The following is a 26,528-nucleotide window of genomic DNA, read 5'->3' as shown; positions in this document are numbered from 1 at the left end:
TTTTTCACGGAAATATTACGTATGTATAAAATATACATGTTAGTATAAAATCTTAATATGAGACGCTAGAGACATCCAAGGTAAGAAGTGATTTATATATATGTGTTCAGTTCGATGTTCTGTTGGAGTTTTGACACTATAATGCTTCAATTATTCTGCTGGGCTGGTAAACACGCGAACTTTGGTCACCGGCTTTCGAGATCCTATGCTTTCAATATAAGTAGCTGACTTGGCTGAAGGAGACATAGTCGATGAACGAACCCAAACCTTTCTAGACTTAAGTAATTGTAGGAGTGGAGCTATTCAGACAAAGCTTAAACATTCACTTCGGATTCACTTATGAGAAACCTTGCATCACTGGTTGAATCAATCAATACCAGTCACGTTCTAAACATAAAACTGTATGTTCCGGAGCTGCGCTCGGAATAAAAGTACAGACACGAACCCTTGTCTCGTTATATAAAATGGCTTGCCTTTTATAGGAACGTATGTGATTGATCCTATAACCGTCATAGGTTTAGCTCCGAGGATTATTGTTAGCTCCTCATGAAATTTATGTAAAATTACCAGAAAAGAATACCATTAAAAAAAAAAAAAAAATCGGTGCCCCTGTGTCGAAGAGTCATGTCTAAACATACGCACAACATAATATAAACGGGTTGAATTGAGAACTTCATCTTTTTTTTTCGCTTAAAACCGCACGTATCTCAGTTCAAAGCGCCAGAGACGCCACACTTTATCTATATTAAGAGATTCGAGATGCTGTAGCTCAACTGATTTTAGAGTTAAGAATCTAACCATAAATAATGGCACAACACACTTTGATATAATTTCATGCATCTGTAATCTATTATGTTATATTGTTATTGATTGATCTTTAAAAATCCCAAATAACTTTATTACTTCAAAGTTTCCTATATTATCTAGAACGAAAGCTTCGTTTCCCTGACATTAAAAAACTTTTCAATAATTTCCCTGATAAAAATCAAATTTCCTGTCATTTCCTGATTTTTCAGGTCTGTGAAAACCCTGTAATTATGTAACACAAAGGAGGCCTCGCATTTAATTTATTGAGATAAGTGTAGTAGATTATGAATTTTCCTTCTAAATAATTATAATTATAGTTTCTTTCAAAAAGAAGTGTACCTTTTGCTTTATATAAATAAAATATAGCCACGTTTTAGCCCATGGAGGAGTCTGATACATTTGATTGAGTGATGTGTGGTCAGTGCATCAATTAATGAGGTTATAATATATATTTCTCTTAAACAACAATTTTGTTATTCTCAATTAAAGTAGCATTCTAACTACCACACAATAACGAATAAGCAACGATAATCCTGTATGTCGTTTGGAAATGAAGCTCAAAAGCATTTGTACCAAAAGCAACCAAGCATGCTATTTGACCAAACGGTAGCATTATTCTATTTTATTTATGAACCTAAATAAATGAAATTTTAGGCAAAGAAAGATCGCAATTTTCACATATAATAAGTTTACAATTATTCATTATATATTAAACACTGAATATCAGGTAAGGGTAATACATTATACATCTCAAACGGTTTTCCAAAACACATCAACAGCTCTGGCATAAACAAAGGATTCATTACAATTAGAGTAAAACAATTAAGGAGACTGTTTCAAAAAAGAATGACTTGAGCTATATTTAGCATGCAAATATGTTTTTATGTGTTCATTCTTGTATTTTAGTGTTCCTTTCTTACATCTTTGTCACAATTGATGATTTTGGCAGCTACTTCAATCAAAACTATTGATATTTTCTAAAAAATCATCATTTAAAACACCAGAGTGTAATAAATGAAAAAATATACTTTAGAAGATATAAACATCAAACATAATTTGAAGCAATATCCAGATATACCGTTTCTTCCAATTTAAACAACCATTATCTTGGCAGACGTGTATGTGAGTCGGCAATTACACTATTTGATTTAATACTTTCTTCCACTTGACTTATTTCTTTATATTCATGATGATCGTATTTAGCTTATTATTTGTTTATGATTTTCTTTTTTATGTGATGCTTTTTAACATTTCTTTGTTCACCACCAAAAACACTTGTATTGTTGCTTTCTTTCTTCTGTTGATCTATATTCGTACATTTTATAATTATACATTAATTTTATATTTTTTTAAAAAAAAAATTACTCCTCCAGGCATTTGCATTACATCAGATTCCTTTTTTCCTGATATTTTGTTTCATAAATATAGTTGCTATGTAATTCAAAACAGCTAATATTTTAACAATCCAGCTCATAACAAAGAATATACATATTATCATACGCATTACATTGTTCAATAATAAAGGGAAATTATAAATATCTACTGAATTCGTATTTAAAATGCGAAAGCTTAAAATCTTGACAATAGATATTTCAAGCATACTGTACAAAAATTAAATGTTCAGTTAAAAGATATGGGGTAATTAATTTTTTTATTATTTTTGTTTTGAGATTCAAAACGATCGCAACGAATGTGTGCATTGAAACTGAAAAATTTGATTTGACTATTTGTGAAAGTTTAGCGTCTCTTTTCAGCACCGAGGCTATATGAGATGAGAACTGACAGTTTAATATAGAATCCGAACCACCATAGCGCGTTCAATACTTTCCTACAAGAAATGGAACCCGGGACCTTATGACCAAAAGGTACATGATGGCTATTAGATCAGTGAAGAGGGCTCTGAAAAGATTTGAATTGAATCGAAACGAAAATAATAATGTTAGCCTTTTCAAATTACTGAACTAAAGAACAGTAAGGAGTATACAGCTACAGACATTATGTGAATCTCATTATTTCCATGATAAATATGTTTATACACAAAATTTTGATATATATCGGGTGTTCTAGAAATAGCGTCCACGGATCACACAGCACCATTCTACAGGTCAAAATAAAGTAAAACATAATTGTATACCTTTCGGGTCCTCATCTGAAGACGCGATTTCCAATGTGTGTCAACATCGCATCGTAGACAAAGGACCACACAGTTGATTTATGAATCCATTAAATAGTTGCCTCGATTTTTTCCAGATGGCAGTTAAAATCGATAGACATTGATACTAGCACCATCTATTAGCATCAGTGCAAAGAATAATCACAATTCATTTGCCAATAGGAGAGCAAATATTTACTAGGTTAGACCAATTAATTCCTACAGAAATACTTATGTTCTAACTAAATCAATGTAATTTTATTGTTTTGAAGTGAGCCGCAAATAAAGAATTGTTTAAAAATGCGCCGAGTCTTTCACACCAAAGGAGTATACGCTATCCACATAGCCACCAGGGCGCTCTGCATAAAAATTGTATTCATAATTTAACGTGATTTTGACGGCTGGGTATCCTGTTATATTCATACATGAGGAAAAAGAACTGCATTATATCCACTTCTCAGCATAGAAATACTTTTTACGAATGTAAAATTTATGTCTTTCCAACTACAGACATCATCAGCAGCATAATATATGCGAAGAAATTATATATGTATGCATAAACTTTTAACGTACATCAACGGAACAGTATCCAGTAAAGTTAGTGGTATGTAAATTATATATATATATATATATATATATATATATATATTCAATATACACTATGTGGTCACTGAATTGAAACCATCAATCTAATACTTTGTTGCTCCACTTTTTGCTCAGAGGACGACCAGGACACACGGAGTGGCATGAATTCCGGTAGTTGCTGATATGTTTCCACGGGAATCTGACAATATATTCGCGATGGCATCCCACAATAAACCTACAGATGTCGGTGCAGGAGTCATGGTGCGAAGAGCTTGTCCTATAACATTACATAAATGTTCTATAGGATTATGATCCTGTGAGTTAGGAGGCCATTGATATGCTACAGCTCCGTGCAATGTTTCTTAAGCCAAGCAAGTACAGTCTTGGTTTCCGTGCATTGTCTCCCTGGAAAATGCGTCTTCGTGTGGGTAGAAATGTTGCATTGTATGGTGTACGTGATTCTTTAACACATGCAGGTACACAACGGATGTCTCGCTGAGGTCCATGCACATCAACGGTCCCAGTACATACCAACAGAAGCATATCCAAACCATACAGCTGCCTCCACCTGCCTATCCAGTACGCACCATGCACAAGGAGTCCATAGCCTCGTACTCTTGGCGTCACACATCCACTCGGATATCCGAGAGGAGTACCACGAACCGTGATTTATCTGACAACACACCCTTTTCCAATTATTTACGGTTCAATTAGTATGTTTCTGTGCCCACGCGCGACGAAGTTGGAGGTTACAAGTCGTAAGAAGTGGGTCGTCTGCTGTGGAACTTCAAGCGTTCCAGTGTACGCTGTATAGTTGCATGGGATATAGATATTATGCATCCGCTATTGTATTGGTCACGTAATTTCCGGATATTGATGGTTCGTTTGGCTGTCATGAGCTATTTGACGCTACGCTTACCCCACGTTTTTGAACTTCCGTACCCCCCTGCAGTTCCGTTTCTTGAAGATCGTTATTCCATTTTCTTCCCACTCCTTGTACACCTTCACTACACAGGAACGGGCGCACCCGACAAGTATTGTTGTCTGGGTTATTGGCGCATCTATTGCTCTGGTATCCACAATCATGCCCTATTTGAATGCGGATAAATCCTGCCCACCTCCGATTATAGCAGTGTACTGTCTGCCAACATGTAACCTCGAGTGTGTTCTTTCTCTATTATATTACCAGTCGGGATGTCATGTAATCAGTTCGGCTGCTGCCAACACTTCCTTGTGTGGAGGGGTGGTCGCAATTCAGTGAGCACTCAGTGTATATACAGGGTGTTTCAAAACAACACCGACAACGTTTGGGAGGCGATTCTTGACATCAAGATAAGACAAAAAGACCAACCTGCGTGCACAAATGTTTCCTTTCGGAGTTATAGGCTGCCGAAAACATGAAAAAAAAAAGAACTTTAAAGATCCATAGTTCCAAAACTGGCACCTACCGTAGTCGGGTTAAGACTGCAATTAGAAACTAATATGTGCCCTATCCAAATATCCACATTTCAGAATACTGCGGTACTTCCACAAGAATTTTTATAGAGGTAGTTGGTGAGTACTTCAAATTATATGCCCGAAGCCAAGCTCCCACTATAAAAATTGTTGAGTGACTGCAATAGGATTCTAAAACATAATTAATTTTGGATAGAGCACATACTAGTAGTTCCTAAGTGAAGTCTTGACCAGACTACGGTAGGTCCCATAGTTTTGAAGCTATGGAACTTTAAAGTTATTTTTTCATGTTTTCGGCAGCCTATAACTCCGAAAGGAAGCATTTGTGCACCCAGGTTGGTCCATACTTTTTGTCTTATTTTGATGTCAGGAATCACTTCCCAAACGTTGTCAGTGTTGTTTTGAAACACCCTGTATACAATATAGGCCTATATTCATTTCATGCTATACGTACACATATATGACCCTACATTCCGATATTGAGTACTCTTGGACACTTTACAACTATTTCTGGTCTTTCGTTTTTCTACTTTTTCTTTCTGCCTGATGAAATATTTAGTGACAGATCCCCACATAATATATATTTTTTAGTGCCTGTGATAATGTTCTCTCTATTATCAAGTAACAAGTTCACTTTCCATCCCTTTTTCAGGATTATTTTGTTAAAAATTACTGTACTGAAAGAAATTTGCAATATGAAAATAATTTTCAAAAATCTCTGATAAAATTATAATGTAACTTACTTTGTATTTCCAATCGTTTTAACGCTCGGGTTGTTGGAAGACAAAAGTATCCTAATACACATGCACACGCTAAAAGCACGACTGTTGCTATGATGTTCCAGTAATTGGAGATAATGATGAGAAGTAAGCAGCCAATAACCATACAGATGCTCTGTAAAATGTTTTTCAGATAATATTTCATTGATTATATATTCTTTCTTAAGAAGTAAACTAATACGAGATTACCAAAGTTATTTTCTGTATTTTTCATTGTATAATTTTGTAATTTTACAATACCTGCTTCTAAGTATATCAAGGAGTATTGCCGTTTATGTTTGGTCTGTAACTAGAAATAGAACTTCATAAAATTTCTAACATTTAATGAGCAAAGTCAGATTCCATACGACGTTTCATCATTAGAAGTAATTAAAAAAAAAAAAAAAAACACGAATTCAAAGTGTCATGATAATAGGTAACGCGGCAAAACATTAGAATATGGAAGTAGATCCCAGAACCCGCTTTTGTCTCTTTGGAGAACTGTTCAGCTATCTTTTGAGGGAGCATGTTATCACTTTTTTATAAAGGTCATTGTGGCACCAAAAAAAAAATAAATAAATAAATAAAAAATAAATAAAAATAAATAAAAAAAAAACAGTGAGTCTAGTCTAGTAAAAGTTACTAAAAGCCACAACTGAATTCTTGTAACTAATACGTATTACGAATTTAATTTTACGTTACAAGAATAAATTCATTGAAAAATTATTTGTTTCATTTTGATTTACTTTATTATTTATTTTAAATCTTCGAGCCACAATAGCATAAAACACTCTTGTGATCATACGAAAAAATCGAATTCAATTTTTTAATTGATTTACACATTTGTGGACCCTTACATGTCGAAAGACTCTTTAGATGTCCATCTGTCCATTTGTCAGTCGTGAAAAGTTATGGTAAAACCTGCAATGTATTTTTGGAGTGTTATCTATATTTTCATGGACAGATGCAACTTATTAAAGTTAGATAAAAAAAGTGATATAATGTTGTTTTCTCGTTGGAAAATGTATATGACATCTAAAATATTACTAAACGTACTGAAATATTACTGAATAGGGTTGCCAGATTGAATTGAAAGCAAACCTAGAGACTATCGGCACGTGTATCTGGGGACACAAATTTGAAACTATTGATTTTGCATGTTATTATCACCGTTAGTTCCAACACATAGCCTATAACTAATGTTACTAAATACTAAGACCACCATTACTGCTAATTAAACACATACAGCATTAAACTAGTTGAAAATAACACGAAACACTACTGATTACAGATACTACCTTATTATTCATCATCTCTTACTTTTTCATATCTTTTCTTAAGCATCTCCTGTACTTTCTTTTCATAATTTCTTATATTCTATGAATTGTATCAAGACTAACCTTTACATTCTCTGCTTTTGTAAAGATGTCTTCAAGATTATTTAAAATTCGCATTAAATTCTCTCTTCTTTAGTTTAAGCAATTACAAGCGTGACGGTAATCAATGCTGTAAGTACTATACAATTGTTGAGAATAATTTTAGAGCTCTCCACCTCCCTTATCTGTTCTTTTATATAGCATGTAGTCTATCTGTTACCACTGTAGTACTCAATATGATAATCTGATTTCTACTTAAAGAGACAGTTTATCAATGTTAGTCATCTAAGACTGCAAAAAATATTACATTCTTGCCTATAGAAGCATCAATTACATTTTATATCGAAATCCCACATGCATTCTCCTGATTACGTCATTTTGGCTTTCTATATGTACATTTAGGTACTCTTTAATGATCACTCTTTCCCTTTATGCTTTTACTTGTATCTGTTATCTGTTAAGTTCTTTAATAGTGCTTCCTATTTAAGGTATATATACTGTTATCACTCTGATAGCAGTGTACGTGCTACTGATTGGATTTTATCATTATGTCACTTCTGCAACAAACTTCTACAATAAATTGTGTAACTTCTCTACAGGCTGAATATTCCTGTCTATTTGCTTCGTTATGGAATATTTTGTGTGCATTCCCGAGCTCTCTTAAAATATCTCCATTTTACTAGGTGTTCTGTATACATAATTTCTACATGATTTCTTTTCTTTAAATCTGTAACCTCTCTTCTTTTCTTTGTCATGATTCACATATTCAGCTGTTTGTCTTCTGATTTTCTCTTATTTTTGGTGCTAGCTTCTTTACTCACATCAGATTTTGATTCGATAGCCCTTGCATATTCGTTACCGCGAATTATCTTCTAACATTGAGGCTGACTGTCATTTGCATGTGATACACGATTATACATGAGACATTCTTTCCGATTCTGCTTATATTTCATTTTACCATAAGTTCTGCGGCAGGATGTCGGCTCCCTTAACATAATGAAAGAAGTGTCCTCTCACCCAAGCTGTAGAGCCATTTACTTCATTCGAATTCTGAATATAAAATATAACGACTCCAAGATTCTCGTTGGGTGTTAGAACAATAGGATTTGACTGAAATGGGTCATTTGAACTTCACCAAAATCCCTAAGTAGAGGAATATAAATTACAGAAAATTCGTTTTGTTATTACAGAAAATTGTCATTCAGACTCAAATGCTTAAAATATATATATCCAAATATGGAAATGAAATAAAATATTTCAGTTTTACGTTTCACAGTTATGGCTAAAGCAGACCGTGGTGGTGTGAATAAATGAAATGATACAATAAGGAGAGTAGGAGGAAACGTGAGAACACTGAGAAAACCTACACACGGTGTTTGTTCACTACAAGGCCCACTTGGCGAAAGCTAAGATCGAAATAGGAACTTCACGCACCAGAGTTTAACGCTTTACCACTGAGTCATCACAATTCCCCAAATATGGAAGCTGAAGTAATCATCTTGCCTCCAGTTTCAGCAGTTTGTGTGGAAACTATAGCGCAGTGAAAACTACCGTATACGTCTAAATCCAAGGCAACTCCAAATCCAGGGCGATCTCTCATTTTTTTTAAAAAATAAAGTATTAAAAGATCTACAGCACACACTGAGTATATTTTCAGAACTTACCATAAAACTACACTAAAAATCAAATCAGATAAATCAGACCTACCTTAGTTTTCTTCACTGGAACGGTTCTCTAAATCTGAAAACGTTCACGGCTAAAGCTGTAGGCGAGGAAGAGGGTAAAGTTAGAGCTTAATAGAAGGTCGTGATTCCGTTTAATAAAGCAAAACTCCTAACATATATCACCAAAGCAAGGTGACCCCATCTTTTTGCGGACTAAATTGCGGCATTAAACGTCTTGAACTCGGAAATATACGGTAAATGCTTCTTTTGGTTGAACTAAGAAGGACGAGAAAATATAATTTCTTTTGTTCTATAAATAAGAGGAAGTTTTTGGCTGCCAACATAAAAAAGTAGCGATAGATGTGTGGACATGAGACTTCATGGATTGCTACAGATTATTATTATTATTATTATTATTATTATTATTATTATTATTATTATTATTATTATTATTATTATTATTATTATTATTATTATTATTATTATTATAGAAACTCATCCTTTAATACCTGTACTGTATCCAGTAACGTAGACGGAAGCGATTCTTCAATAACTTTAATATCTTGCTTGCAAATACTCATCACTCTCTCTGTATAAAAAGGAAGAAGACAATTATATTTAAAATTAATATTACTTTGCTTGCTACCAAAGACATTGAACTAAAAAACGAATTATAGCTTACCTTTATTACTATCTTTCCTTAATAATTAAGCGAATTAGAGTATATCTCATATGGAAGCAAATTAAGTAAAAAAAAAAAAAAATGTATATATTTCATATCTATGGTATTTTATTTATTTACTTCCTTCCTTTATTCAATTTTGCTGCAAGACAAATTCTGTTTGTATTTTCTAAAAATTTCAAATCTAATAATATTTAAGTTTTACCAACTAATTAAACAAATTATATGCAAGACAAATGGAGCTGAATTGTATTTACATTTTCTAAATATTAATTCCACGGAGGTTCATCGCTACTGAAACAAAAGCTTTCAATTGAGTTTTATTCTACACCAAACCAAAACAATCAATGTTATTGTCACCCACTCCCTAATATCTATGTTAATTTATCTATTTATACGTATTTTATTTATTTCAACTAATTATCATAACACAACAGGCATTACGGTGTCTTGGGTTCGATTCTGGTGGGAGAACATTCAGCGCATCATGACGGTTCGGATTCAGGGGCGTCATTTAGGGGGCAGGAGGGGGCAATTGCCCCCCCCAAGAGTTTGAAGTATACATATACTTTAATCGATTGTCTACCAATATACTACTACAAAACGTGAAAATTTCATGTCGGAAGTGCTCTTGCCCCCCCCCCCCAAGAGAAGTCTGAAATGACGCCCCTGTTCGGATTCCAGCTCAAACTGTACGTTTACGTCTCATATTGCCTTGGTACTGAAAAAGGAACAATAAACGTTAATAAACAACAACGAATATGGTGTGCTCATATTATCTCTTCTTCTTAACTAACATAAAGCCTCTTTTCCACCTTCTTCCCAATGATAAATGCATTCACCGCGGGCGTTTTTCTCCTGCAAGTAACTTTCCTTCTCATCTTAAACTTCGTTATCTTATTACAAGTAGGATGTGAGTTACTATTAGGAATGTGTGTGTCATTGTTAGGACAGTGTGTGCGTCATTGTTAGGACTGTGTGTCTGTCATTGGTAGGACTTTTCCATGCGTCATTGTTATGACTGTGTGTGTGTTATTGTTAGGACTGTGTGCGCGTCATTGTTAGGATTGTGTGTACTTCATTGTTAGGACTGTGTGTGTGTTATTCTCAGGACTGTGTGTCTGTCATTGTTAGGACTGTGTGCGCATCATTGTGAGGACAGTGTGTGAGTTATTGTTAGGACTGTGCGTGTGTTATTGTTAGGACAGTGTGTTCGTCATTGTTAGAGCTGCGTGCGTGTTATTAATAGGACTGTGTTTGTCATGCATTATTGTTATGACTGTGTGTGTGACATTGTTAGAACTGTGTGTACGTCATTGTGAGGACTGTGTGTGTGTCATTGTGAGGATTGTGTGTGTGTCATTATGAGGATTGTGTGTGTGTCATTGTTAAGATTGCGTATACATCATTGTGAGGATTATATGTGCGTGATTGTGAGGACTGCGTGTGTGTCGTTGTTAGGACTGTGTGTTCCCTGTCAGGAGAAATGAAATAACAATAGAAACAACCGGTTACTTAACAATGTATATTTTTCATATACATTACATACATAAATAAATAGTTATTTCTGCAGAATAAAATATATCCACTGCACGAGATTGGTAACGAGCAACATACGTTTCAATGACATAAATGTTTCCTTTCGATTTTTTCCAAAAGTACATCTGAGAATTTACTTTGAAGTATGTCGTTTTATTTGGCTCGATGTGGTTTATCGATTCATATACTCGTATGTCTCACATTTTTACAATATTATAGTTAAATAAAAACAAAAAAAGATCAAAGTTAATCATAATGTTGAGTTATATCCCATTAATCATGCTGTATACGGTCATCTTTCATCTTACTAATGTCGTAGTAAAAATGAAAAACTTCATCAATGTATACATTAGTATATGTTCCATCTTAATATTTGGCGTGATTATCGTACAGCGTTAACTTTTAGGCTTACAAAAGTAATTTTTTTCGTTATTCTCGAAAACTACGTATGAGGATTTATATTCACCATTACACCTTACTCAACTCAATGAAATCTATTGATCAGTGTATGTCTCAACTTTGGACATTTTTTCGTTAAACTCTAACAATATTGTAGAATTTTCCTGATATTCGGAATATATGAATACTTGCTCAAACCATCCTGACCACCTTCTATTTTCTAAAAATTCCTGTACTATTTCCTATAAGTGGAGGTAAGTTAAACAAATACTGTATAATTCTTCTTTGACTGTTTAATTTGTTTATTTCAAACTTCAAAGTAAGACCTTTCCTTATAAAGATTATACCTTTTCTTTTATCAATTTCCATATGTCGGATGGGATTTTCATAACACATAATACCTGACAAGTAGGCTATATTATTGTTATACTATTATTGATTTATTCCTGATGAGGACGGACACCCGGTTGAAAAAATGTAAAAGCTTTTTCAGGTGAGCCATCCTGAATGAGGATTTCCTCATTCGCACCAGTCAAATGCTGGGATTGGTACTTAATGAAATGATTCCAGGCCATTTGCTTCCTTCCCATTCCTTTCTTCCTTCCAGATTCCCTGAGCAATACGATTGCCGAGGGGGTAGTATGGCAATAGATGTCAAAAGCCCAGAAATCTAATTCCTAATCCTAACTATTGTTGATTTGCAGTTACGTCCTTCGTCAGCAACGAGGCTATATAGGACTAGAGTTTAAAGTGGGATCTCAAACACTGTAGTGTATTCGATGCTTTTCCACTGGGAATCGAACCCAGAATCTCGTGTGCCAAAGACACGCGACCTAAGCAATAGACCATAGTATTATGTACGCAATTCATTGGCAAGTTGAATAAAATCTAATGTTTTTGAATCGAAACATTAAGGATCAAAAGAGACTTCTTTTCACTGTTTATTGAAAAGAAATACACATATGTTTATATATTACAGAGGTTGATTCACTTATATTGAACCGAATTTGAATGAATCATTTACCTACGAAATACCGTGTTTTCATCTTTGGTTGTGTTTGAGCTGTAAGCCACCTCTACTGACTACTGCTCGCCATCGAAGTTTCCATTGTAGGAAACTGTATTACACCTGGACCGTGGATATTGCATCCCACTTTTCTTTACAGGCTTTCCACAGATCGGTGGCGGTGCGGACTTGACGAGAGACATGAATCGCTTGAAGAGTCCGATACCGCAATAGTCCATTGGGCTGCCATCTGGCCTGTTGACATTGATGTCAGAGAATTATCGCAATTCCAATTTCCTGCTCCACCCAGCGATAGAATTCCAACGATGTTTTCGCCGGGTGACCGGATGCCTTGCCTTGGTGCAATTCAACCTGGTTCACTTCTCGTTCGTACAATGCTGGGATTTCATGATGAAATATTCCAATCAGAATATGAGTTGAATTGATTTTGAGTTTAACGTCCTGTTCAGCAGTGAGACTATATGAAACGTGGACCTACTGATTTACGTGGAATTCGAACCACATGAGCTCCCGCCGGGATCAATCAGAACATGAGTCTGGTAGTACGCAGCATTGATTTTTACGTCTCGTTCCACCTTTCGGAGACGCTGCCCCTGCACGAGAAACCGACCACAATCATGAACCCTTTTGGGAAACGGTTCTAGCTGTTCGCATCGGTATGGTAGGCCCAGAACTCTGCGCCGCATATTTCCGTATAATACGATTCACAGTGGCTCAATATAAATGAATCGACCTCTATAGATGCAAACCGCCGGCTTTTTCAGGATGGAGGTTTTTACTCTTTCAATATTTCAACTTAGAGTTCATCAAAATAATTGTATCTAAAATAAATAAAATAAAATGACACTTAGAAAGAACGAAGTGCACTGTTCATAAATGTCCAAATAAATACATTCGAGTATTTATAGTTAAATGGACGAGTTCAAGAAGATTTTTGTTTTCTTTTAGTATTTCAAACTAGCATTTGAGAGAAAAATCCTTAAACTTGATCTACACAATGGTTAAGCCTTTCATTGTCTCTATAGTAACGCTACCCCTTTCGTCTTACCATAAGGCATTTATTTCTTATGAAATATAACCTGTCGAATCATTGTTCATAAACTAAGCGGAATAAAGGTGACGTAAGGTATGTAGGTTAATACTTATATCAAGGTAACATTAAAAGAATATCATTTAAAAAATAAAAAATATGAATTAACCCGGGATATTTTATAGAGTACCGGAATTGTTCTGAAACGGATGTACACAGTAAATTACTTAATACTTACCAGACATTCTGGTGTCCAGAGCACTGACTGAAGAGGTTAGCACCGAGTAGATAAGTGAATCGTGCATCCTTCCACAAGCAAGAAGATACGCATAGACGAGATACACGTAGCCTATAAGAAGGATGATCAAGATAGATACTAGAAGAGTCCAAAGTATTATAACATAGTTGTCCGATTGACGTAAAGGAGAAACTGAGGGTACTTCTATGACTGAATCATTTACTAATGGAATCAATCTCTTCTCAGCGTCCACATTAAGTGTCCTGAAAAATAAAATAAAAGTAAAAGTACTAAAGGCCGTCTTATCCTTTGATTACACTACCCGAGCAAATGACAATGTTTATCGTTATACTCAGTATCGCTAAACTCAAGATTTCAGTCTGAATATTAAGGATTAGCCACCTGAATAAATAAGCATATACTAGATATTAAAACTGACATATATTTTGTTAAGTTTCTATGGACATACACATTTGGTAATTGAGATGTTTGTTGATGTATTAATATTTTATTTCTTCTTCTGAATGTAGACTAAAAATATATGAACTAATGCTACACGCATTTACTCAAGGATTTAAAATGATCTTTAATGGTAAAATGTACTACCTTGATGTAAAATCTCTTTTGTAAATAACAATTTTATCATTTTCATCTTAAATTGCTCTTCAAAATTCAATTTTATATTTTTGTCATCCCTATAAGGTTAATTTCTTATAAAAATTCTGTTTGTTTGTTTACTGAAGTTTAGCGTCTCTTTTCAGTACTGAGACTATGTAAGACGTGAACTTACAGTTAAAGGTAGAATCGGAACCACTGTTGTGCGTTCAATGCTCTCCCACTGACAATTGAACCCAAGACTCCGTGCACCAAAGGCTTGTGCGCTAGCTATTAAATAAACGGGCAGGGCCAGAAAGAGTTGAGGTGTTTTGTTGTATTTCCTGTTTACCTAATTCAAGATATATCATTATGATTCCTGTTAGCTCTATCAATATATCAATATGGATGCCCTAATAGGCTAAAAGCCTATACTGAACTATTTAAAAAGATTCAATGCAGATTAACCTTAAATTTAAATAAAAGGTAACAGAAAAAAGAAAGAAAAGGAAAAGATAAAAGTTTGAACAAGAATTGCTGCCATTACGAAATACAAACTCATTTTTGTGAAGAAACATCGCTTCTTCTCTCTTCTAAAGAAATATTTATATTGGCCTAAACTGGAAAATAATCTTATTTTAGAAATTTTTTACATTTCTGAATAAAATTACTGTATTAGAATTTAAATAAGTTTGAAATGTTTTATAGTTCTATAAAAATGTGTAATGAAGAAACTATGAAATACTTGTATTATCTATGCTATAAAATGACTTACTGTACTAATATCTAATACTTTATTTCTGAATAATATAAGTAATTATCTCTCCATCGAAAGTAAACGTAGTGATATTGTTACAACGCTGTAATTCATATAAAGGTAACAACGATTTGTCATGAGAATTTGACCAATTATTTAATGATAATGAAGACCTATATTCCTTATGGAACGTTAATATGATTAACATTGTGACGCGTAATTACAAAGCTGTTTCGTGTAATTAGTGCCTCTACGATTGTCTAAAATCCAACTTTCAAAGCTGGAAAGAATCATGTTTCTGAATTTTCAAATGACGGAGTTTGGTAGAGCCAATTCTTTATGCTTTGGATATTAAATAAAAGTATGAGTCATAATTAACGTTCAAAAATGACAACTAGTCAAACATTTCACAGGTAAATGTGAGCGAAATGGATGTTTATGAGATTTGGCTCTTGAGACAGAAGCAATTTAGTAATGATAATTTTGAAGAAGATTCTAAATAACTTCACCTGGCTCAAATTAAATCTGAACAAATTAGGTGTTGGTAGAATGCTACATATACGATCGCTGTGCAAATCTCTCTTTCCATAATATAAATCGGCTATTTAAGATAGTACTCACTTGTAGTGTGTTCATAGGCTGCAATATTACAAACAGTCAGTAATTCACTGAATTGACATACCAATTGTTCGTTAATCAATAGCACAAAATACTATAGTTCACTTGTAAAATTGTTTGTTCAGGAGTCTTGTTCTTGAAGAGTGTATGGTTAACACACAATCTGGCGAGAGTAGACACGTCCGGTAATTGCGCACTAATACTGATGTTCTGTTTGACTGATAGAAATAAGACGGCGACTCACCGACGAACCACTAATCACAATTAATCATAAGCTGACTAACTGTAGATTGAACCCAGAACTGGGTCCTGCAATTCGTTTTGTAAGTGATGATGTCGTGGTGGCGCTTTCTTGATCTCTATGTATCGATGACCTGTCACTATCTTTCCTTTGAATAGTAATGATGTAGTGATATTCACAGTGACAGTTTCTTTCGAAGTAGAAGCTTTAGATCGATAAAAGGTCTTATTCATGGACATAGGATGCTGAGCAAGTTTCAGATCTACTTGGAGAGAAGCTATATATTATCCCTTCATTAACGGGAAGCGAGAGATAAACGAAAATAACCGATATTAATTTTCTCATATGTTACTGTACAATCCTACTGTGGTCGTTTATTTCATATAAAGACAAGAGGAAAACATTACAGTTCAGTATACATTACACATAGTCTTTCATCATGTCTAAGCAATACAAAAAGTAGTCATTATTCTTTGATTCGTGCCTGCGATTATTATTCCTGTATCAATATATTTTTAATTTATATATTCTGATTATAAGTAGAAACGTAGAAATAACGTATGTTCTCACACTTCGAACATTTCCTTGATTATTGCATTTTCAAAGTTTATTTCGTTTTTTCTTCTTTTACCAAATTTAACATCTCAATTTTTCTTTAAAAGGAAGATTTCTATTTAACAGGCAACTCATAAATACATTGGTAACAGAAAGAACTCAGAACTCTCGCAATAACTGATCGAACGATATTCTCAGAAAAAAAAAATAGGTATTTGAAGATAAATACAGAACGATTGAAACTAAGCAACATATTTGATAATATTTTTTGTAACAATTAGGAACTATTCTCACGATTGTTCAATTCCTAGAACATATTGAAACATTTCTTTTTGGTACCAACAATTTAATTAGTTGCAGCATTCTGATGAAATAGTTACAGTCTCAATACCTGGAAATGAAACTTTGTTGTAAATATCTCAAGCCAGAAGATTTAAAATGAGAGTGTGAAATTCACTTTTATTGAGAACCATACGTGATTGGATATGATACTTATGTAAGCACTTTTCTGAAATTAAAGCTATTGAAAAAAAGTTGAATTTTCAGTCTTTTGTAACGTCTTCCTATTTAATAATATCATTATTATAGTATTCTACATTAAAGTTCTTTGGATGGTTATTGCTCCGTGTGTCTCACTTGTTTCATTATTGTTGGATAAGTCGACTGAATTTTGCTCTACGTGATACTGTAACCTTCTTAATTTACATCACTGAATAATAAATGTGGAATTGTAAGATTTTGGTTAAGATGTAGATTTGATATGTAATAATCTGACGTAGTACCATTTGAAAAGATAAAATTTTGTATTGAATTGGTAACACCACTAGTTTGATGGAATTGGAGAGTATGTCAAACGATTATATTTGTTTGCATCATATTGGTTTCGATATTTACATCATACAAATTTCATGTTTTTTTTATCTATTTGGTTAAAGTATTAAGGATGTTTCAGTTTTATATTTGTATGTATTTTGTTATTGATAGTTTTATGTACTAACATTGAAATTACGGAGGAAAGTATCTACTGCTTAAAAGTGGGCTCTAACGGTTACTTGTGATTGTATTCGATTGTTTTCACCATGCCGAGGGTAGAGCACGGTACTATACACATTAACTGCTTTCCTACTAAATAGAAGTTATCTGTGAACTGGAGATTGTGACAAAAATGTGAAGCAACAAAGTATATTTTAAGAAATATATTCGTGTTGAATAAACATTGGTAACTCTGATACAGAATTTTCAACGTTACGTTACTTTCTCACAGCTGTAATCAAAAAAGTATTCTTTGCTTATACCATTCACATTTTAGTTCACTATAAATACACAAAAAGATTTATGTACAAAAATACGAATAAGACAATACAATTGCAATGTCTTCATAAGAAAATTTAAGATAATATTTTGCATTTTATCCTTTAGTGAGTATTCGACATATGATTCCAGAAATCGTTCATCTGTCAGCAACAATGAAAGCATTCCACAATTTCAGTAAAGATTCATTAAGTTTCAACGTCACAAAACTTCTCGTAACAAATGAATTTCTCTAAGTTCAACATTTTCTCATAAGGATTCAGCGATTTAATCTAACGATGTTTCGGATTAACTTTAAAGAAATGATTAATCAATATTGCTTTCTTGTATGTCTCTCTCTCTCGTTTTTTACAGAATATTTATGTTACAAAACCTTTATATTTACATCTGCCCAGGTTGAAGAAATACTTACTGAATTTTATTTTAGTATTTTTTTACTGCCATCTATAAAAGTTAAAGAAGTCTTTGGACTTAGTTTTTGAGCTCGTAAGTGTCTATTACTATTTACATCATTTTTGTTCAAGGGCTTCATCAATATTTTTAAGCACATTCTATAAGTATTTACTAAAAGACAGTAGACCTAATAAATCTAAAAAGGACTGGAGATTAGAGATTAACATTGAAATGCAACGAATGCTAAAAGAATACATGGCTATCTCCTTTTTCTCCAGGAGAAGATAAAAACTTTCATCTAGGAGAGGTTTGTGGAAAGAGTAGTGAGAAAAAAAAACTACTAAAGCATATTCAAAATCTAATGTTGCTTCAAATTATGGTAATGTCTTTTTTTCGGTTTGCTTGAAACTTTATATTTGAGTTAACCCAGCAAAGCGAACTGAATGTTGAAAGACCCTTTTTAGGTTCCTCGACAAAACACTTTAATCGTTATTCAAATGCATAGATAGGGATTCAGAAGGTCGCAATGCCTCTCTCTTCAGTTTCAAGCTTTCCCCTAAAAAAAGATGTTAGATATTCTCCGTGGATGATAATTTCACTTTATATTTTATTATTTATACATACGGTACACATGTATGTACGTATCTGAGAAGTAAATTCCGGCTCTTCTGGTTCCTCTGTGAGGCTACCCTATGTCACCCTATGGCCCTATGGCTCTGTGAGGTTCGATAATATTGTGATAACTACTGATATTCCCCTTTAGGAAGAATAGGATAGTTTTTCCTGACAAGACAAAGACGCTGTTTTTAAACAGTATTAAGAAAACGCATATTTACGTGAAGACTCTAAAATAGATGGAAGTTTTAGTGACTTTAATTATTAGTTTTTGGAATGAACTTCGAAATTTCTTTCCTTTTTACTTGCAATTTCCATATATATACGTATTTACTACATTTGACGAAAAGTTTGTTAAAAGTTAAATTTATAATTAACGTTAATACCCTTAAAATGAAATGAGAAAAATTAGCGACTGTTGTATTTTAGATCATTTTGCGCTCTTTGAATTTAATTTAATTGACACTCATTGAAGATTTGTTGTAAGGAAGAAATTATTTTCTCAATTTATTATATGATATCTAATTAAACAGCCATTATCAATTGTTCGTTAATAAAGACACTAGTTATTCAAGAATAACAGGAGTTGTGAAATAGTCCACGTAGTCTGAATCACTGAGCACAGATTTCTAGAGTGGTCAATAAGTAGACTGACAATAGTGGTCAATGGTTAGTGCATTATCACAATGAGCAGGAAATCTAGATTCGATTTTCGATTAACCAGCTACTCATTTTCACCCTTTCGATTTCATTGAATTTACATTTATATAAGATATGAAATGAGAAGAAATCGCTTGTTTCCTCCACTTATCCTTGAATATCACTTGTTTTGATAAATAATATATGTTTGTTGTTATGTAAGTAGTAGGAAGAATATGTTTAAACTAGGAATGCTGTGCATTGTTGAAGCGAGAAATTCTCGCTCTCACCAATTTAAACAGCAAAATGTAGGACCAAATCTTTAATCTCCGACACATATACATTATTTTCTTTACAATAATCTGAGGTTTAAATAAATTTTCAGAAAAATATGTTATACAAAATTGAAGAGAACGCGTTTCCTCATTAATGACCAATTTCAAATGCAAGCAACTGTATTTAAATATTTAGGGGCAGGGTTAAATGAGTCATCATATTTAATTGATTTCAGTTGCAAAATTAGGAACTATGTGAAAATATCAATAAATACATACATTTAACACTTACGAAACTTATCATAGAACATATTTCTTAAAAATCTGATAGGGTGAAGAGGAAAAGGGGAAGGAGAGAAGAGGTTCACTCTCTTGTTTTCGATTGATGATAAGTTCAAGTAGCGGGAATGATTGCGGAAGCTCAACAAGTACATACGTACGCCAAATTCCATGGAAATCTAATATTTTTTACGAAAAATATCTTGGAGATATTTTCTCTCAATTGTATAAACTTTTTCGTAAGTTTGACAGAGAATATAATTTCCTGAGGATTTTCAACGAATAGAACATGTAAGGAAAAATGAATAAAAATGAATGAATGAATAAGTAAATAAATCTAAAATTCTCAATCTGTTGTTGACAGAAGATGATATTTGATTAGGTTATAAATATGAATAAGTGTTCCTTATGTTCTTTAAGCAATTACGTTTTGATTGTATATTAGTGTTAATGTGCTTTATTTATGCAATTGTGATACATCCTTGTCCTTCTAAAATCATAATCCTGAAACAAATGTTGCAAGTTTCAAGTAATTCAAAATTTCTTCAAATTCGAAGAAATATATCTTAGGTTACGTCTCTTCCCACACGCGGCAGAGAACATTCGGTGTGATAGATGAAACACCTTCAGTGATCATTTTCTAAAAATCATCCAGAGTTCGAATTTGAAGAAAAATACTTTTGTTTTTAATTAATCCCACAATTAGAAGTACATGGGGGTAATATATGGAGACCGTGGAAGGTCCAAGGCAGTTCACCTTCGTCGTCCGATTCATCGCTGAGGAAATATATCGTTAAGGGAACCTCTCACGATTGAGGGAAATTGAGCAGGAGCTCCATCCAACTGGAAAATGGAATTTCTCAGTAATTGAGCACTGTATACCTTTCTAACATATTCAGGAAAGTAGTCCCCGTTATTGTTTATTCATCAAAAAATGGGCCAATAATTCTGTCACGTTTGACAATACACCAGAAATTCAGTTTTTACAATGACATTCATCTTTCATAACAGCATGTGGAGGTTTAGAATCCCATATACAAAGGTTACGCCAATGCACTCGTTTAGAAAAATGAAACGTTGCTTCATCACTGAAAATAAATTTATTTTAAGAAATCATCATCCAACTCTAATTTATCCAAAATGACTATCAAATTCCATTCTTTTAACTTTGTATCGTGAATAAAGTTTTTGTACTTGAATTTTGTACTCAGTAAAACATAACTTCTTTGGACACATTGTGTTCAGTTGTTTTACTAATGTCCAACTTTCTAGAATACTTCTGCACTGATTTATTTGGGCTACACAAGACATTTGTTCATTCAGCTTCAATAGTTTCATCAGACACTAACAGCCACACTGGACGTGTTTGTTCCAGAAGGCTGCCTGTTTCTTTGAGTTGTTTGTGAAAAGGAGAAAATTACTTTTGTGTGAGATGTGTTTTTTGTACACACGGCGGCATTTACGCTTAACACGAGTAGAGACTCAAACTAAACAAGCAACAACACACATTGAACTTTTCTCTGTATCGCAAACATGATGACTAACGAGCTCGTCGAAATTACATATCCTAAAAATACAACACACTTGCGGATGCACCAGCCCTCGAACCTGTTGGTGTCTGCGCCTAAGTTTTTCGCACACAAACTTTCTTTCTCATTTAACATAATGTATTGGATAACTATAGCCATTTAAACACCAACATTATTTGATGAAGACACTGTACTATACGTATACAAGAAATAGAAAAGCGAGAAAGTACATTTACTTGCTTACCAAAGCATGAACCAATAGTCCCATGCACAAGCAATAATCTGAGCTATAATAAATGGAGCAGGAACACTCAATGTAATAAATAAGCCGCAGGACTTGAAAAATCCATAAAGAGCTTGAGCACTTCTTCCTCTACATTTTCCAAACTCTTGGGAAGAGTTGGTGGTTAAGTTTAATCGTTTCACCTTCAACTTCGGCTAAAAGAAAGATGTGAGTCGTTTATTAATTTATTCTACACACTCTACAAATGTATGGACAAATAAAAAAATGATACAATTTTTTTTAATTATATATTTTACTTTACCTGTACTGATCATAAGCTCAGTACATCATAATTTACTATTAGGAACAAGATGAATGAAAATAAATGAGAGAACCCTGATTTAAATCCAGTGACTGCCATTGTGACTAGGACTTTTCCAAGTTTTCCTCAATCTTTTAGGAATAGCACATAAAACATATGGTCCTGGCCGATTTTCTCCTCCATAGTTCAAAAAGAAACTCTTTATTTGATGCATTCCTATTGTTGAATTTATCAAATGATTCCACACTAAAGTGACTGTATTACTAAATTATATAATATGTTTGCGTCAGTTCTTAATTATTTTGATCGTAAGATTATAATTAAAATTAAATAAGAAACTTGATTCTTTAATTATCTTAATAAACGTTCAATACAAGTAATACCTATTAACTTGATCTCCTCTCTAAGTTAGCCACCGACGTAACTTGGCTATATTATTTCAGAATCTGCATCTTCCTACACAACAATTCTATTTTAAGTTATAATCTTCACTGTGGATTATTTATAAATTTGAAGCTAATACATTATTAGTTACTACATTACAAATACTTGGATTATTGTCTTATCTATCTCCTCGCTTTACAATTTGCTTATTTTATGTGAAATAAGTTGGTCGGTCACCTGTAAAAGTTGGCCACTTTTCAATGGAATTCATTTTATCCAAGATAGACAGCTTTTATTATAACCGATCCCAAATGTTCGTGCAGTAAAAATATGCTTTAAAAAAACATGATTTCATTTCTATCAGAAATGGATGGGCCATAGAAAGTAATCTCCTCCATTGGTGTATTAGTATTAAGAGACTTATAAGATCATTAATATGGATTAAATTCCATCCCTAAAGTTTTAGTAACATGTACAAGATCCAATACAGTACACAGAATCACTTATATTTCTTTCATAAATAGGACGTAAAAAGAATTAATATCACAATACTGTTATAATGTGGGATCCAGCTCTGGCATATCGGACAAATCGTAATAATGTGTAACTTTTAAAAATAAATAAAACGAAAACTAAGCAGGATGTTATACTCAAATGACTATCATTTAGTCACCTATGGAGAGTTAAGATTTTTGGAACTTCGAATACTTCCTGATGAACATATTCTGATACTGTTTACAGACATTCACTTTCCATTTATAAATAACAATTAAATACTGTGTCATCATTTCCAGCTGTTTTTTTTAAAACTTTCCACTTTAATGGCTCATTGTGATGAGTAAAAACTATCATTTTTACCTCGAACGCTTTGTGTCCTTATCAAGGTTTAAAATGAGTTATCGGTATTTATGTCCAATCCGTATGCATACTACTTTGATTAGCAAGACTCAAGGGCGTCGAACCTGGGAGGGGACGAGGAGGCCCGGGCCCTCCCAAAGCTCATGTGGGCGCCCTAATTGTATTTATAAATTTACAATATTTAGCATAATTTGAATGCAATTTGTCTTAAAATCCTCATATATGCTTTCTGCATGTGAATGGGCCCCCTAAATTTACAGAGAAATCGGCGCCCTTGGCAAGACTTACAGTCATGTAATACTAGATGGAGAAAAATATTCATGTAGAATTTATCAGACTAGCGGAAAATCAGCTTCTGAACGCAAACTAATTGTGGCGTATTGCAAATATGGTTTATCCTACTATGACGTGATGCCCATATTGGATAGAATACGGCCATAGTGTGGTACTTATGGACTCTATGGTTCCACTAAGACACTACGCTATGCGCGCCAACTACGTGGGTGCTCCGGGGCTCCAGCATCCACACAAATAATCTTGTAGGTGCGGCGCACCCACAAGACTTTTAGTTTGATAGAAACAAAATCAAATAAATATTTCTCACGTACTATTACCAAAAAAGTCAATTAAAACATTGAGATGGAAGATAAATTTCTAACTTCTAAAACCTAATTGTTTGATTCAAATGAGTTTGTGCAAAGGTAACCAAGCAACACATTCCCCCCTTCCTTACCTGTCTCTGGCCTAGTCAAAGGCAGTCCCTACAATAAAAAAGAAAATGGAACTATATTGTACATAGAATCGAGTACAGCTCTTTATGACAGTTTCATAAAAGATTTTAACTGAAGGAAACCAATCATAAAATATCGAGACACCCATGACAACATATAACACGTCTCAGCATTGATATACACCCACATCAATTTTGGAAAGTCGGTGCCGTTGTCACTATGCAACAATACGCTAGATCCCATCGATCGCGAAGGTGAAGGCAGACCGCAAAATTCCGTTTGATCTGCAGCCTAGAACCCAAGGAAAATATTTATACAAGATTTTAAGGTTCTACGCCTAATAGTTTCGGAGATCTGGTGTAAAAAAAGAGAAGAAGAAGAAGAAAACACTCATGCCCTGGTAAATTGTAAAAAGTATTCAAGAACCCTTTCTCCTTAGGTGTCGTGTTTCACAAAATCTCGTCAGGATCCAAAGAAAATATTTATATTAAATTTCAAGATTTTATACTTAATAGTAAATCATGAAAAAAATTCAAGCTTTCCCTGCTCCCCCTTACGGGTAGTAATTCAAAAAATCGCTTCTTATCTACACCATAGTACGGGTACTACAGGAAAACATTTATACGATATTTCAAGGTTCTACGCCTAATGATTTCGGAGATCTGGTGAATGAAAAAAAAGAAGAAGAAGAAAAGAAAACACTTATGCTCTCCCTGCCTTCTCTGACCCCTTAGGAGTCGCATTAGGCAAAATATCGTCTCCTTTACAGCCTAGAACCCAAGGAAAATATTTATATAAAATTTGTAAGTTTCTGTGCCTAATAGTTTCCAAAATTTAATAAATGACATACAACATTTAAGCTTCCCTCGTTTTAATGTGTCGTATGCTGCAAAATCCCGTCAGCATCCAAGGATAATATTTATACCGAATTTCAAAATTCTATGCCTAATAGTTTCGGAGATCTGGTGAATGCCGAAAAAGTCTCAAGATCCCTCTGCACCCTACTTAGGGGTCGTAATTCGCAAAATTCCGTCTTTCTACAGCCTAGGACCCGAAAAAGAATATTTATATATTTTTTTCAAGATTCTACGTCTAATAGTTTCGGAAATATGTTGATTGAATCAGTTGGTAAGCGTATTTATACTTTTACATATAAATAAATTAATTATTAATAAATTTCCGTGAATATGGATTGTCCATGCACACCCAGATTTGGACAGCATTCGTCAACACATTAAGATGAAAAGGTCCCTCTCGTTTCTACAAGCTTCAATGAACAACAAACGAAGCACAATAACTTGAAATAACATTTCGATGGAGTTCGTTTTCTTGTAATAAGCCAGTCTCTTTTTAGTAACTAAGAACATGAATATTATTTACAGACATGTTGGGCCTACTCCTAGTTCTTATCTATTTATATTCGTCTCGATTGGAAATATCAATTTTTATTACTGACGGTTGCTGTCCAATTTTGAATCTCCAGCACCTTAGATTTTGTGGAAATTAGGTAATGTTGAAGAAATCTTTGAAAATTCTTAAAGAGTTATTCTGTACCTCAGCAGTAAAGAGGCGTTCTATTTGCCAAGACTATAGATGATTGTCTTTTATATTGATATCTTTGCACACATGTTTTGTTATAATAGGTTAAGTAACATTAATTATAATGTACTAGCATCAATTACCCGCTTCGCTTGTTCAAGAGTGGTTCAAGAGTTTTTATAGGTCTCTCTCCTCCCCACCCCTCCCCTAGGTTATACCGTCAAAGTGATATGATAAAAACCACCCTAGGTCCGAACTTCATCTATATTGAAAATTTGGTTAACATTGGTTGGGTGGTTTAAGCGTGATGAAGTCACAAAGACAGTCACTTTTATTTTTAGTTTTTCCTCCTAACTTCCTCCTCCTTCTCCCCTACGTTGCACCGTAAAAGTCAAATGAAGAAAACATCGCAGGGCTGAATTTTATCTATGTTGAAAGTTTGATCGAGATCGTTCGGGTGGTTCAACTTCCTCCTCTCTTCCCACCTAAGATCTACCGTCAAAGTGAAACAATAAAAGACGTTCTAGATTCGAACCTCATCTATGTGGAAAATTTGATTGAGATCGATCGGATGCGTCAAGAGTTATTAACTCACGAACCTAAGTCACTTTTATTTTTACTTATATTGATTTTCGTATATCTCCCCCCCCCTTCTCCCATCCACGTTGCTCCGTCAAAGTGAAATAGTAAAGAACATCCCAGGCCCAAAACTCATCTATGTTAAAAATTTGATCGAGATTGGTCGTTTGGTTCAAGAGTTATTAAGTTTTATTTATTTATATATATTTTTTATAATTCCCCCTCCTGTCCCAACCCTAAGTTCTACCGTGAAAGTGAATAGCTAAAAACACTCCCAGGCTAGAACCTCATCTACATCAAAAATTTGATTGAGATTGATCTGGCGGTTCAAGAGACTAAAAGTCACAAACATAGCTTTCAATTTTATAATATAG

General features: G+C 33.8%; 2 protein-coding genes across 2 annotated transcripts in view; both read right to left on the bottom strand.

The window, feature by feature from the left end:
- LOC145691905 (ATP-binding cassette sub-family C member 4-like) overlaps nt 1-5,885 on the bottom strand; it is a 61,743-nt gene extending 55,858 nt beyond the window's left edge. The window contains exon 1 of the mRNA XM_081767211.1: nt 5,743-5,885. Coding sequence (XP_081623337.1) covers nt 5,743-5,884 — 142 coding nt within the window. The 5' untranslated portion in view covers nt 5,885. The remainder of the gene's footprint in view (nt 1-5,742) is intronic.
- A 15,762-nt stretch (nt 5,886-21,647) lies between these two features.
- The window catches only part of LOC145692413 (ATP-binding cassette sub-family C member 4-like), a 93,361-nt gene continuing 88,480 nt past the window's right edge, over nt 21,648-26,528 (bottom strand). Inside the window, exon 7 of the mRNA XM_081767719.1 lies at nt 21,648-21,956. Coding sequence (XP_081623845.1) covers nt 21,759-21,956 — 198 coding nt within the window. The 3' untranslated portion in view covers nt 21,648-21,758. The remainder of the gene's footprint in view (nt 21,957-26,528) is intronic.

The sequence above is a fragment of the Thermobia domestica genome, chromosome 8, assembly GCF_964235325.1.
Source record: "Thermobia domestica chromosome 8, izTheDome1.hap1.1, whole genome shotgun sequence".
In the NCBI taxonomy this organism is placed as follows: domain Eukaryota; kingdom Metazoa; phylum Arthropoda; class Insecta; order Zygentoma; family Lepismatidae; genus Thermobia; species Thermobia domestica.
Note: the sequence above shows the minus strand (reverse complement) of the source record. Positions and strands in the feature narration are given on the sequence as shown.